This window comes from Trachinotus anak, unplaced genomic scaffold (genome assembly GCF_046630095.1).
Source record: "Trachinotus anak isolate AG129_WGS33_773 ecotype Australia unplaced genomic scaffold, CSIRO_AGI_Tana_v1 ptg000002l, whole genome shotgun sequence".
Classification (NCBI taxonomy): Eukaryota; Metazoa; Chordata; class Actinopteri; order Carangiformes; family Carangidae; genus Trachinotus; species Trachinotus anak.
The window spans coordinates 2711280-2726768 of record NW_027273853.1 but is presented as its reverse complement, the minus strand read 5'-3'; the positions used below and the strand labels follow the sequence as shown (position 1 = coordinate 2726768).

Genomic DNA, 15489 nt, shown 5'->3' with positions numbered 1-15489 from the left:
GTGTATACTCAGTAAGTGAGGAGGAGCATGTAGCAAAGGTCACTTTTCTCATAGCATAGAGTAACAGTGTAGCACCAGAAACATTAACACACACACATACACACACACACACACACACACACACACACACACACACACACACACACACACACACAGAAACACACACATTCAGGGTCACATTGTGAGAGAAATGCTGCTATGGTGTAATATTCCGGCTGAACATTAGATGGTGATGTTAGATCAATTACTTTGCAGTTACGGGACAAATGACGTAGATTTGTAGGAAAAAGATTAAATCTATGGTAACACATCATAAGTACTGATAAATCTTCATGTCAAAAAACATTTTATATTTCACTGCAAACTGAATTTCATTATTTGGATAGGTATTCATCAGTTGATGTTATTTTTCCAGACATTTGTTATTTTGTCATTTTTTTTGTTAATCAAAGCCTTGAGTGCTGAAAATATTTTCATATTCATTTTACAGACCAGCACAAGTATAAATTGAAATTACATGATGCTTTTATTTTGAAGAAATTTGCTTTCCATAATTTCCCATGGGGATATTCAAGATTTGACTGAATATTCCTTCTGGAAGCAGGACACTGCCTTGCAGGGATTGTGTGTCATTTGGTTTGTGGTAATATTACTGAATATGGACTAGTGTGAACTGAAATGATAAGCGCCTCGAGGCAGCTCCTGCATTATTACCTGTCCTGACTATCTGTCTTGTAGAGGGGTGTTGTGACAAAATGGTAAGGTACTGAATTCCATATTGTCCCTAGGGTATTATCAGTGTATGAGTGTGTGTGATAGAAAAGTGCTGAATGTATAGAAAAAGAGCTGTGTGAATGAGTTAATGTGGCTTTGAGTGATCGACAAGACCAGAAAAGCCACATATAAGTGCAGTCTATTTACCATTTTACCATTGTCCAGCACTGACTGGCTGTCAGACTCACATTATTAAAGGTTTGTGCAAAATGCAACTATCTGAAGTGTTCCTAGAGAAATGCTGCCAGATGGAAAGAAATTTTATCCTCCATGTTTAAGGAGGAGCTCTAGATCAGAGGAGTCACAATCAACAGGCTGCAGCCAATGATCCATATGTGTACAGTGCAATTACAGTCACGTATGCAGTTACATAAGAACCAAACAACCTGTAGAAAGCTGGAGAAGGGAAACTACAGACAGTCCCTGTGTTTCACAGATTGTAAAGTCCTGAAGCAAATTTATGAGCATTTCTAAGTTAAATTAACATTCCTTCTACATTTTCTTGTAAATGTCTTATTTTGTGTTGGGGGAGGGGGGTTCCCTTACTGTTGTACACAGTACAGCCGTTGTGTGCAAAATGCTTTAAGTATACACATTATCAATATTTACAATTGCTCTTGTGAAACAAAACGTGCATCTATTAATACAATTATTTTTTTATATATCAATCAACACCAGTTATGTCAACATATATTTTTTATTAGGTAACTATCAACAAAACTACAAAATAAAATTTTGTGTCTGTAAAAATATATGCCTGTTCAATATGACACAATTAACACAAATATACAGAGGAGGATCTGATAAAGAGCATGCTCATGCAGTCTAACACTTTGCACTGAGAATCAGTTTCTATCACAAGCAAAGTATATAGAAGATGATCAATACATAATGTTTGTATAAAAATCGATATTGAACACAATATTGTGTATAGCTGTGTACAGTATGTACGGTCTAATAGGATCCTACAGTAGATATCAAAGAGGCTACATTACATATGCATATAAAGCCTTACACAAATTATATAAATACACGTAAACAAGTAGAGGTTAATATAAGTTGCCTGTATAAAATATAAATATTGGGTCTGCTTGTTTCATATGGTTTACATCAAAAATTACACCACGGATGGACCATCAGATATACTGCTTACAAGCTTTTTGTTGCCACAGAGATGACAATATTAATACGATGACATCAGATTTGTGTATCTATAACATGGTGGAATAAGATTTGAAAGCTGTTTGCAGCTGAGTTTATACTAATGAGGCAAAACATTATGACCACACACGCAGGAGGCGCTTATCTCGTAACAATGGTGCGTGTCAGGGTCTGGGATACATTAGACAGTAAGTGCAGGGGGGGTTCATCAAAAACAACGTTGTGCAGTGAAAAACTTCAACTTAGTGGACTTCCCACATCGTATTTCACAGACACACCCCCACCAAAGCAGCCCTTTGCATTGTTTAATGTTTTCTGAATTAAGTCTGATCCGCAGCAGCTCTCACTCATAAAGTACAGGACTTAAAGGATCTGCTGCTAACATCTGGACCACATGACACCATGAGAGATCTTATAGAGTCCATGCTTTAGCAGGTCAGAGCTGTTTTGGTGGAACATGAGGGACCAATAGTGTTTTAGACAGGGGTGGTCATAATGTTTTGGCTTATCAGTGTATGTGACCAGAGGACAGTTCATCCAGCCTTTAGCCTTTGGTCTCCACAAGGTCCACACTGGAAGACTGATCCAACTCTGCTTCATCACTGGTCCAGATCATTGCTGTCGCGGCTGCGGGGCCGATAGTGGAACTGGCAAAACTCCCTGATCCGGACACAAGCCTCCACCATCATCTCCTCCGGCACTGTCACCACAATGCGGAAGAAGTTTGGATACTCAAAGGCCTGCGAGAGGGCAGAACATGGATACTTTTAGGCATTAAAGTGATGACTGACATTTTTCAGTTTTATTCCAACCTGAGGTGGTGTAGGGGACAAATGGATGAATGATGCACAGTGACAGAAAAATGGATGGTGTCTCACCGATGCAGGCAGACAGAAGACGGACTGCTCAGTGACCAGCCGCTCAGTAAAGTCCACGTCATTCTTAAAATCTGGAAAGTGATCCATGTCAATCCCCACCTGGACAAACGTACACACACACACACACACACACACACACACACACATTTCCTCTTATATTTAGCTGATATAACAAGATACTGTATAATCACAATGACACTAAACAAACAATAGTCTGGAGGAATTTATAGTCTAAACCAACTTCAGAGCCACATTACACATCATACTCTTTGCTACAGGAAAAGTAGACATGAAAACATAAAATATATATATATATATATATATATATTTATGCATGTGTGTCACTTCTGGTACTGACCATGAGGTACATGGCTCCTGAGGGCATGACGGGGTTCAGGCCAGGGACAGTGGACAGCTCGTTGAAACAAATCTCTGAGTTGGACTGAGGAGGATAAAAAGAAACATATTATACGTTACTGTGAGTCAGAATAAAAAAGAAAAAGTTCCAGAGCAGGGCCTAAACAATACTGAGACAGTAATATTTGTCTCAGAAATGATGAAAATGAATGATTGCTCAGGCAGAGGTCAGGATTTGAAGCTTTAAATCTGTCAATAGTTTTACATTAATACATTGGTTTTTATAGCTACAGTACACTGAGGATCTAATTTTATATGCTACAGAATAAGCACATTTGCATATGTTAACCAGGATATTTGAATATATATACATACATATATACATATATACATAGCAGAATGTAGGATTTGCTTCTAAACACAAATAACATGACACAGGTGAGGGTCAGCTGACTGACTAATGTGTCCAGGTTAGCTTTTGTATTTTTTATCAAAGTGTAAATCCCAGTAAAATATAGAGGTGGTAAGAAGACACACTGTATATAGATCAGTCAAATTAATTATCCTCAAGTTTACCTTTAGGAAGCTGATGGTTTTGTTGTAGAAGCTTTGACGTGTGGTATTGAGGATGCCCTCCAGTGCTCCCTGGACAATGGTGCACGCTCCCAGAATGCGCTGGCTCAGTTTCACCAGCCCCTGTCGAATCTGCAGACGAGACATACAACACGTGTCAATGAGTTACAGATAGAGTGTTTGTGTGTGTTTTATGAAAAGAATACACAAAAAGATTGTACCTCGGATCCAAAAATATCATTCCTGTCATGGATAAGGATCCATCCCATCCTCCAACCAGGGACCAGCCAGCGTTTAGCCAAGCCTCCGCAGGAAAGGATGGGAACATCGCTGCTGAGCGAAGCCATGGAAGGACTACTGCAACCTGGGAAAACCTAAAGACAGGAGCAGGAACAAAGAGAAATACATTCAGATGGCAAAATCATTAATGGGCATGGGTCACCACTGTGTTCAGTGATAGTGGGCTGATGGTAAAGCAAATTTATTGAGGTCAAATGAAACTCATATTTACATGGGGCCATATTTTCAACACAGACAGTCAACTACACTATATGTATTGAAGAGGTTTAAGCTGTGAAAAGACAACAAATAATCAAAAAACAAGCACAGTATGCGAGTCAGCTGTATCTCTTCACATAAAACCCCATAAACACTTGTTAAAAGTACAATAATTAAAAAAGAGATTATAAAATTATATCAGTCTGGATTTGAAGGTGAGGGAGAAACCGAGTAAGACGAGAGACAGTAAGAGTACAGAGAAAGAGAGAGAGTGATTTACACTCCACCCACAGAAAGCTGGTTCTCATTAAAGACATACAATATCTTTGACATTGAGCAGAGAGCCGCCCCACGTCCTATTGGTCAGACTGCTGTGAATGACATAACAGTACATTTGAAATAAGTCTCTAATTTAAAGCAATTTTTGGGCTGGTGGCTGCCTGACGGTCCCTCACCCCCCCCCCCCCCCCCCCCCCCCCCCCCCCCCCTCTGAAATCAAATATCAGTTAACTAAGCCGAAGATTACATTAAAACATCACGATCAGCACAGAAAGGGTGTGAAAAAATTGAATGCAAATAAAAACGGGGCAAACATGGACCAACTATTTTAGCACTAGCCACTAGTTACAAATGTGTGAATTAAAAGTGTGGAAAAACAAAACACCTGATTCTGTGAGTTTGATATAATAATTATTGGCGTTACAGCTCATATACACACATCTATGAAGGAGAGGGACATGGGCAGATGCCCCACTGACTCGGCCTTGATTAGCTGGTGTAGTTCACGGACATCCTGGCCCCTCCAAATGCTCGAGTCATAAAGGAAAGGCCTCACCAACACACCCCCACCCCAGCTCCCCACCCACCACACACCCCCTATCCCTCCCCATTTCCCGCTACTCCAAAAACCTGACGTCTTATTTAATTGCAAACACATGCTGCCCAAAAAGTGCAAAGTCATTCTGGTCTGTTTGTGTTCAATGTGAAGTGGTCAGATAGTGGCGGCGGCGGGGGGGGGGGGTTCTGGATGCACCCAATAACCCCACCAACCCCCAAATTTTTCCACTCACAAAAGCCACTACAACAAAATTCAAAAGCGCAGATGTAGGCATTTAAAATTCATTTGTCTTTGTGCAGCTGATGGAAAGCTGCATCTTTGCATCAGAGAAAAAGTTTCTCTGTTAGTTCGCGACTGGACTCACTTCTGCTTCTTCTATGAACGTTCTGTTATCTTCATCCATATCAAGTATAACTGCATCTTCCTTTACAATTCAGGAACCTCTCAGTCCATTGGAGGGGGTTTCATGATTACAGCAGGGCACAGCACCCCAACACCACACACACCTCACCCAGTGAGAGGAAGAGGATGTCATGTCGCTAACAACATCTCAACTCTGCCTCCACAGACTCTTGAAATGAAACAACAACAAGTCCTGATTTGAGATCAATCAATTGGTGTCTAAGAAGTTTCTCGTTAGCTTTTGGGAACCATGCAACACAACTGTTCACAATAAACCTTCTAAAGGTGCTTTCAGACAGTGAGAGGTTGCTGCCACCACCTCCATTGTTTTCAGTGTTACAATAATCACACATCTCGTCACTATATGGGCCAGTTAGGAGAAATCATCAGCATCAGCTTCAAGGTCTGATTCTCTGGAGCAAGAAACAGTGTTTATATCGTTTATCATGTCATAATCTAAAAACTACTGTTGAGCTGTGATGAGGTTAGACTGGGTGGTCGTCTGTCTCAGTCCGTGTCAATTTGTCTCAATCTGTCTCAGTTTGTCTCAGTTTGTCTCAGTCCATCTCAGTTTGTCTCAGTCTATCTCAGTCTGTCTCTGTCTGTCTCAGTGCTCAATGCTGATGATGCAGACTGTGGAACGTTTTACAGCAGAGAGGTACTAAATTGATAAGGAGACTGAAATGTAGACACAGGTTTTTTTGTCTATATCTGTACTGATTAGTTAGTGTTGTAAGTCACATGAGGTCTCTTACCCAGAGGGATGTCTGGCTTTGTGTGAACCTACAGTTCGACCTCCTGACCTTGTCCTTAGGTACATGGTCACTATCAGGTTTGTGGACAGAACTGGGTCAGACTGTAGTGATTTACTCGTGTTGTTCATGTGAGGGAAAGTTCATTTCTGGTGTTTTACTGTACAGTTAATCAAATCATTTATTCAGCGGTAGCACAATTAATGCTACATGTAGCTCTATGATGCATCGTATGAGAGTGCAAGTGGAAAACTACTGGACAAGACAGGTCAACTCTTACCATATCTCCTCATTTTTAACGAGCTGGTAAACATTCATCCCCATCCCTCTGCGTGTGTGTGTGTGTGTGTGTGTGTGTGTGTGTGTGTGTGTGTGTGTGTGTACAGGAGCCTCTGTGTGTCTGTATATCTGTGTGCATGTTTGCATGACCTTCATCTAAAGTTCAACTAGTACAAATTTCCAAGGCTGAAACACTGATGCCACAGATTTGGACAGAATGTGCTGAAAATGTTTCTGATCTTCAATTTGATAATTTTCAGGCTTAAAGGTCGGGTTCAACCAATATCTGTCTCTTTGGTTTTTGCAGGAAAAGTGAATTACAGATGTGGTGCAATTGCACAAATAGTCAATAGAAGGATGAGAGTGAACACAGACTCGTGATAATTTGTGTTACTTGGGGTAAAGGCATGTTCATCAACTTGAGGATGAAAATTGACCTCATCTCATTTCTGTATGACTCCATTTGATCAGTCTGGAGTAAAATGACAGAGTTCATGCAGATTAAGCTGTCACCTAGCCACACACCTGTTGTGTACTTGTTGCTCAATTTCTGAGAAAGAGGTGTTGCCCCTGTGTTGGGGATCAAGCAGAAGGGAGAGATGCACTGACAGCGATCAGAATACCTGCAGATACTGAGGACTAATCCCATAACAATTCTCCCTTTTTCTCCAAATACAAAATATGTGATTCTTACTGCATTGAATATTGACAAAGAGACTTTATTTCAGATCTGTCACACTGTGTTTGGTATCAGTGCTTATCAGTTTGGTGCATCCCTGCCAGAAACATCTGAGGCAGATATCTCAAAATCTGGCCAAATAAAACCCACACTATCGAGAATGAAGACAAAGTTGCACTGTGGCCAGGCTTCATTCACAGCACATAGCCCCTAATCCCCCTGTGCTGATGTGGGGTTGTGCCCTCGCCATCCAGAGCCAGGGCAAATACCACCAAATAAAACACAACCTCTGCTGGCACTGTGTTGAAGAATGTGCCTCGCTGGTGTTACAGAGGGCCAAGCACACCTGGCAACCTGTACTAAAATGTGGCTGTTGGTGTGTGGTTGTACTCACCATATCGCTGTAGATTTCATCAGCCAGAATGGGAACACAATGTCTGGAGGCCACTGAGAAAACAAGAATCCACTTATTTCAGTGTTTTTTTTGAGGAATTCTAGCTCTAATATTTTTTTTAGAGCTGCAGCTAACCTTTGAGGATCTTCTGTAGGTGCTCTTTGCTGAAGACAGAGCCACACGGGTTGGATGGATTGGTGATAATCAGACAGGATGTCCTCTCATCAATCAGGCTCTCCATTTGCTGCAGGTCAATCTCCCATGACTTCTCTGGCTGCAAATCAGAGATGTCTGTCAGGATGAGCGCAGACACTTTATTGTGCATGATAATAAACCCTGATAACACTGGGGAACACAATTTTTGTTGAGTTAGGTCTGACAGCTGTTTTAACTAATTTTTGGGTGCGGAATCCAAAACTGATCTCAGTTTTTCTCTATCACATCAAGTTTTTGAACTATAGGATCCCCGTTTTCTTAAAACATATGAAAATTACTGTACTAAGATGAACTAGTTACAAGCTTTGAAAACTAAAAAAACAGCATAAAACGAAATAGAATTTACAACGGTATGCCCATGGTTACAAGGTTAAGAGAAAAGCCAGCACAAATCCTCTTAATTCCTACTATGCCAGCTTTCTGTTTGCAGATATTGATAGTACTGACCAATGTTCCCTCTAAGCTGCGCGCTTGCGCAGTCGCACACTGCTCACACATTCAAGAAAATCTATACAGCGCATAAAATAAAATTCAACATAAACTGTAAATTAATTAGAGCAATAACATTTTTTTCTGTAACTTTTTGCAGTGTAACACAGTGAGTGACAGATGTCCAGCCAATGATATGGTACGGTTCACTTACGCTACGCAGCCAATCACAGCATTGACATTGCTTGCGTAGGTGCCCTTCCCATACGCGCCGCGGGGCCGTGCAAGTTAGCTAGCTAACAACAGTGCATTTCATTTTCAGTGGGCCAAATCACTTATATTAAAAGTAAACGAATGGAAATTGCTGCTGTAATTTGATTCTTTTAATAAGCCATGTAACTTGCTATGATCCCAGGTGTTGATCAGGTGTGACACTGGTGTGTGGCCACAGCGGGCACATCTGGTGTTGCTCACCATGGTCCTCAGTGTGCTCAGGGAGCTTGTGTGTGCCCAGACACATGAAACATTAGAGGGAACATTGGTACTGACCTATTGGGAGCTGCACACTCCTCTCACCGCACTGTCTCAATTGTGACTGCACAAACAAGTTGCCACGTAGCTGTTGATGAGTCCAATCGTAATCAGCTGGCAAGTCTTACTCCAGCTGATCAGTGGAACTTTGCTTATCTGGAGGGTAAGCTGTGGAGAAAAACTTGACGTGCTAGAAAAAAACTGACTGCAGTTTTGGAATCAGCATGCCAATTTTAGCTTTAATCAGCATAAAAATCTAACTCAACAGAACATTTTTTTCAAATTGTTCCCCAGTGTAATGTTCAGATAAGCTACTGTTGCCAACATAGGACAGCAACCTGACACAGTGTTGAAGAGTGAAGGTTAAAGGTACAGTACCACGTCCTCAACAGCCAGTGAAAACAATGCAGCACAATTGCCACTGACCAAGGACTTGAACCCCTGGCTCTATCACAGTAACACCTCAGCAAAATTATTCACATCAGCTTATGTCCACTGACAGAAAACGTAACCACTGCCATTTTGCAGGTTGTGTCTGCAATGTCCTACATTCTTTACACTGATTTAACAACCGTTTCTTTCCATGTCTCCAAGTATCTTGTTTCCTTTCTGCCATGCACCAATAACATAACAGGAGGCTCACATCCTCCTCCCATCAGTGTCTGATTCGCACATCTCCTCCTGTGATGTCTGTCTACACTGCTGTGTTATTCCATTGGTCTGCAGTCACTTCAGATGTGAAATTTGTTTGGTTTGGGAGAGAGATCCTCTCCCTTGAATGAAAATGATTAATGCATGACTGATGTATTGATGAACAGCTTGAGATCTGCTTCCACTCTGCAGAGTTGCAAAGCTCATCCTCAACCACTAACTATTCATAGCTTTGTCCCTGCAGAGTTCAGAACATTTTCAACAAATGAGAAACATGAAGGGGAAAAAAATGACTGAGAGAAAATGTCAAATCTAATGTGATGCCAGTGATTCATTAATATAAGAAGTGAGTGGCTAAACTATGACCTCTTCTGTTCACCATAAAAGAGCTCTTCAATAATATACTTTATATGGCTTTGACAATGTGCAATTTTTCTCAGTGTCTGACCTCAGTGTTCACAACAGTGAATAAATAAATCCCCTGCGGCCCAAGTCCATGCATTTTTGTGGACTGCCACTATAAAGTTCACATCTGTCAAACCTCTCAAACTGCACAAAATCCAAATGATTATGATTATTATCATGAATTTTAAGACCATGGAATTGTTACATTTGCAAAATCTTCCTCAAGCCAAGAAAAGCTGTTGTAATTATGTGTGTAACAGTATCTCTGTATAAAGTCTATGGCCAAGGGCCACACAGCACACAAGACAGTATGAAGGGAACTGGATACTGTGCTCCAAGTTGGTGTCTCCTTTATTCCACTGAAAGATTCTCACATATGGTGAAAAAGTTCTTCAGGCGTCCTGAGGCTGCTGCTTTATGGGACTCATAAAGTACGCACACCAGAATTCCTCTCTGCTTCATTAAATGGCACAAATCTACTGATTCAGCTCCTCATGACTCCTTAAATTTTTATTGGACCTAACAGCTCAAATAGTGAAAATGGTCATGTCAAAGTGTTTGTGATGCTCAGAATAAAAAGTAAACAATTGTTTTACAGCCATTTCTTCTGTAACGTGTTAATGACCTGCAATTCCGACAAAAGCCACAAGTCTAACATGGTTTCAAAGACAAGAGTTGTTGTTGTTGTTCTGTAACAAACGAGGTCACAGGTCGCCTGTGCAGCAGGTTATCATGACCCATAGTTAGGTTTTGTTGCTAGGCGACATCTAATGGTTGTAGTAATGATGACAGGAGCAAAGGGAAAAGTGCGGTGACGTAGTTTATAGAGCAACAAAGTCCACGTCAGGAGGAGGTTGGGGTGGATGGATGAATGTGACACAGGAGAGCGGTGTTCGATTCCCATGTGAAAGTAGCAGTTCATGATGTTTCTATTATCTATGACCATTCGTTGTTATTATTGTTACCATGACAACAAACTCGTCTATTGTTGAGGGAGTACTTATTTAAACCCAAACCTAAACCTAACCAAGCCATGATGGTTATTATAATTACCATGGCGATGAAGGTAGATACACCACTCTTGGTACAGTCCACATGTGTGTTATTGTAACCCTGGCAACCAAGGTCTGATACACCTGCCGCTTTTCAGAGCACTATTTCAGGAGACGCTGCTATGGGTCATATCAGTGGGAGGAACAACCTGTGTGGTTGTTCAGGTTGGAGGACTGGTTGTATTTTATGATTCTGCTGCATGCAGGCAATGTCAGCATGTGGGAGTGTTAACACATGAATTCATCTTGTGCATTTGCAGCCATTCTGCCAACATGTGGTAACATGTCTGTAGCTCTTTTCACCAAGTGAGAATCATAAGCACAGTGGGAGTAGGGATGGTACCCTCTTACTTACCAGCAGGTTGTAGAGTTTGACCTTGATACCCATGGAGACAGCCAGAGTCTTATATAGGGAGAAGCCTGGGCATGGGACCAGGATGTTGTCCCCTGGGTTACACAGGACACTGATAGCCAGGTCAATGGCCTGACTGCAGCCACTGGTCAAAATCACATCCTGGAGGAGGACATTTACTTTTCAGAGCACAGACACCAAAATCAAACATATCTCCATCCATACTAATGATAACATCATACAGTTTCAAGTGTTTGACTTGAAACACTACAAGTCATAACAATTAGAGGAACTTTGAAGACATGCACTCTGATGTTTTACTGGATTTATCTGATGAAAGGCCTGTTTGTTGGAAGCATAATAAAAGTATTGTGTTTATTGGATCATGGTGCTGAAAGTCAATTTCATTCATTGACAATGTGGTTACAATGCATTTAAGTTGTCCTATACTGTGGTTCATATTTAGAGGTAGCACTGCAGAGCAGTGAGGATCAGAGAACATGAATGAAAAAGTGTGTCAGCATAGGTATGAGGTGATTGAAGAGTGTGTACCTCTGCCTCTAGTGGAGCCTCAGGGCAGCTGTAAAAGTTGGCCACTGCCTGTCGGCTCTTCAGATAACCTGCCAGTGAACACAGGGAAAATTTACAGCATATGCACATAGAGACAGATTACACCCACAGAGAATGAAAAATCTAATTGTTTAATTTCCTCTACATTCCTTCCCTTGGGAGCAGAGCATCACTGAGCATCAATCAGCGAGCAGTAGCCTGTGCGATTAACGGACATCAGAAAATTCCTGGGCACTAATTTTTTTCAATATTAGCTGAAAGTGGCAAGTCACAAATATAGCTGTAAAACTACTGCATCTCATATTTCACCTTTAAGCATCTATACTTCAGCATTCAGGGTTAACATGAAATAACACTTGTATCCTTGGTGCATTGCATTAGACTTAGTTAATGTGACTCACCAACAGAAGGAGCGTAGCCGTTGTACTTTTGTGAGTCTATAGCGTCTTTCATGGCACGAAGCACTGCATCATCTGTAGGCAGGTTTCCAAACACAGTGGGGTCCCCTGTGGAACAGGTATGATGGTAAGAAAACAGTCAACTGTGTCAAAAAGCAATAAGTCAACATCCCTCTGGACATGAAAAAAAAATTATAGAAAATTGCATAATTTACTTTTTATTGCTTTTTATTTCATAGAGATGTACAGATTTGTATGTCTCTATATGATAAAAGCTAGTAGAACATGCATTTACAGTAAGTCAAGTTCTTGTATTAAGTACCATTATATCATATAGGCAATTTATTGGTTTATTTCATTTCCAAGCTAAGATACTGATTGGAAATCTGAGGGTGTAGTTCTTCTTTATTGATTATAGTCTGATCTGAAGACGGTCTTACTGCTGAGTGTCTTCTGAACATGTGCATTGCATGTAACAAAGTGGGATCTCCAGATGTTTTGCACAAACCTTCTTACCAATGGAAAGTGCGATCATGGGTTTATCTGGATTAGGGGTGATCTTCATGCCGTCCACGATGGCCCTGATGGGATTGAGTGTGTTGTTGGCCATCTCTGAAGGCTTCACTTCCCACCTCTGCCTGCGGCTCTTGGTTTTGGCTGGATACAAACTTCCATTCACACTTACATGGTGGATGCCGTTCCCGTGTACACTCTTCCCGTTGACTCCTGTGCCACTCAGGGTTTTGGCACTGAGTGTGGTTTTGCTGTGGACTCCATTCCCATTCATCTGAACTAAGTAAGACTTGTTATCCATCCTGGAACTGATAAGGACGATTGACAATGAGTGTTTGAACAGAAATTCGAAGATCCTCAGAATTTACTGAAGTAGCACTGCACTTAATCTTAAAGTACTTGTACTTTACTCAAGTCTTCCATGTTATGTCCTTTTATACTTTTACTACACCATATTACTTTGACAGACATAGTTACTTTACAAATTAAGACTTGACTTGCAATATAAATGTAAATAATGATGAATCGTTATAGATGAAAGTAACCAGCACTACATAAAATACTCAAAATTAGCTCCCCCTCAACCAGCTACACCTTTAACATGTTCCTTACATACTAATGTATCAATAATAAAAAACAATTCAATAACAGGCTATAAAATATATAATGATGTAACACTCTCTGAAAGTGCCCCGCTGCAGAATCAGTAGAATACTTTTACTTTTGTTACTTTAGGTACATTTTGTTGTTCATAATTCTGCACTCTTACTTACTTAACTAAGATTTTTAATGCGGGCCGTGCACTGAGTTGTTTTTGGTTTTTTTTTAGGATCTGAAAATGTCTCTTTGTTAATGCGGATGCACAACCGCAAAAAAAAACAAACAAACAAAAAAAAACTGCTTTGTTGTTTTATTCATCAATCAAAATTAATGAAAATAGTCAAGATGAATTAAAATATTCCTATTAATAGCCTAATTTAAAAAAAAAACCTGTTCAGTCATTAATGCTGTTGATCATCATACTGCATGGAGAGATTATTCACAGATGATTATGCAGAGCAAACTCTTCTCGCTTTATTCTGCAGGATTCTTAAACTTGAATAATATTACTAATGCACATTTTGCATATTTTTACAAATCACAGATTTTTTTTTTCATACAAATTGAGTTTATGGTTCCGAAACTGCGTGACTGCTGACGCAAACACCATGCACTAATCAGTTAATCCCTATCATATTCATATCAATTCATATCACCGGTGTTCAAGTCAAGTACATGCATCATTAGCTGATTACATGCATCAATGGGTAATAAATAATGGTGCAAAACAAATTAACTTTGGAAATTAAGAGACAAAGATTTTTCCTCCAAATATGGACATAATACATGAAACACAGGAGCTCAAAATGTATTTAAGTATATGACACAGCTGCCGTAAATTTCATACAGGCCTGATACATATTTCTGTGTATCCTCAATAAATCCGTGTCTAAGTTTTATAAACATGCAACTCTGAAAAAGCAATACCTCAACTTTCCCAGTATAAATAATTCAAATCATGTTTTCATGTCAGACCACAAATGAATTGAAATTATTTACTTACCTCATTGAATATTCAGCTCTCTCCAAAAAAGCAGCAGCGCAGGTTAATTACATAAAATGAACTGTGCGGGATTATTAAAGCAGGTTTTATAGCAAGATCCTCGAAAATGGGTGTTGAACCCTGCCCATATTTTCATTGGTGGAGGCTGAGGGTTGTGCCATTACACCCCTCTTACATCACTAACCAGAACCATACCACCTCAGACCCTCAGCTGCATCATTTAGCGGCCGGAGGGGCGCGGGCTGCGTGCAAAGGACCGGGCGCCTCAGTGCGTCATGCGCACTGGCGCCAAAACAGAGAGTCCGTCACAGGGATGATATACATTAATTATAGAGGGAACCAACAACTACCCCTTCCCCAGCTGAGGGTCTGTCTTCAAAAGAAATTCATTATTTTATTTCACACTACTTTATACTTCACTACATTCCAGTATGTTGAACTTTCAGTGTGTACTCAATTTGAAAACTATAATTACCAAATTCAGATTTTACATACAGAATATATAATATGAAGAAGATATGATGCAACTTCGTAGATTAAGATATACACAAGGGCTAATGTTAAAACTGGTGACAGTAAAACAGTAAATCAGTAGAAATGCCGCTTACAGACAAATGCATCAATAACAATAATATAATGACAGAATATATAATAGTAACACCCAGGTGAAACTTTCAGCAAAATACATTTTTATTATTAGTCTATTTTAAGTATATTTAATACTAATCGCATTTATATAGGCTACACCACAATGTAAAAATACTCCATTACAAGTGTCCAGCATAAAAATGACACCTAACTAAAGGAAAGTATTCTTCCTCCATTGCAGTCTGTATGACAATGTTATGTAACAACCCTTCTGGCCTCATTCATCCACTGCTGAAAAGCAGACTACAGGGGCTTTCTAGAATATGGTCTGCACACACACACTACAGTCTGCTAATGTTTCAGACAGAACAAACATAATCACCTGTCAAATCCACAGCATGACTGAATATTGCAGAACCTCTGGACTCTGGGGCTCGTCCGCAACTCAGTACATTTCCAGGACACCACACAGTCTTACCCTTACATCTTTTGATTTTACCAAATGTCATCACATTAGGCTATGGGTTACAGCAGTAGCCTCTTGTGAGTCCTTTGTGTTTCCATCTCCTGGCTGGGGAGCTTGGCGACATGATGTA

General features: G+C 40.2%; 1 protein-coding gene across 1 annotated transcript; it reads right to left on the bottom strand.

Moving 5' to 3' along the window:
* Positions 1-1452: 1452 nt before the first annotated feature.
* tat (tyrosine aminotransferase) lies at positions 1453-14463 on the bottom strand. Its single transcript, XM_071490084.1, has 12 exons — positions 14306-14463; positions 12706-13010; positions 12193-12297; positions 11774-11841; positions 11225-11383; positions 7721-7859; positions 7586-7638; positions 3965-4117; positions 3747-3875; positions 3172-3255; positions 2814-2912; positions 1453-2675 (listed from the first exon to the last, which is right to left on the bottom strand). The coding sequence occupies exons 1-12, from the start codon at positions 14308-14310 to the stop codon at positions 2535-2537; spliced, it is 1440 nt and encodes a 479-aa protein (XP_071346185.1). The 5' UTR covers positions 14311-14463; the 3' UTR covers positions 1453-2534.
* Positions 14464-15489: the final 1026 nt, after the last annotated feature.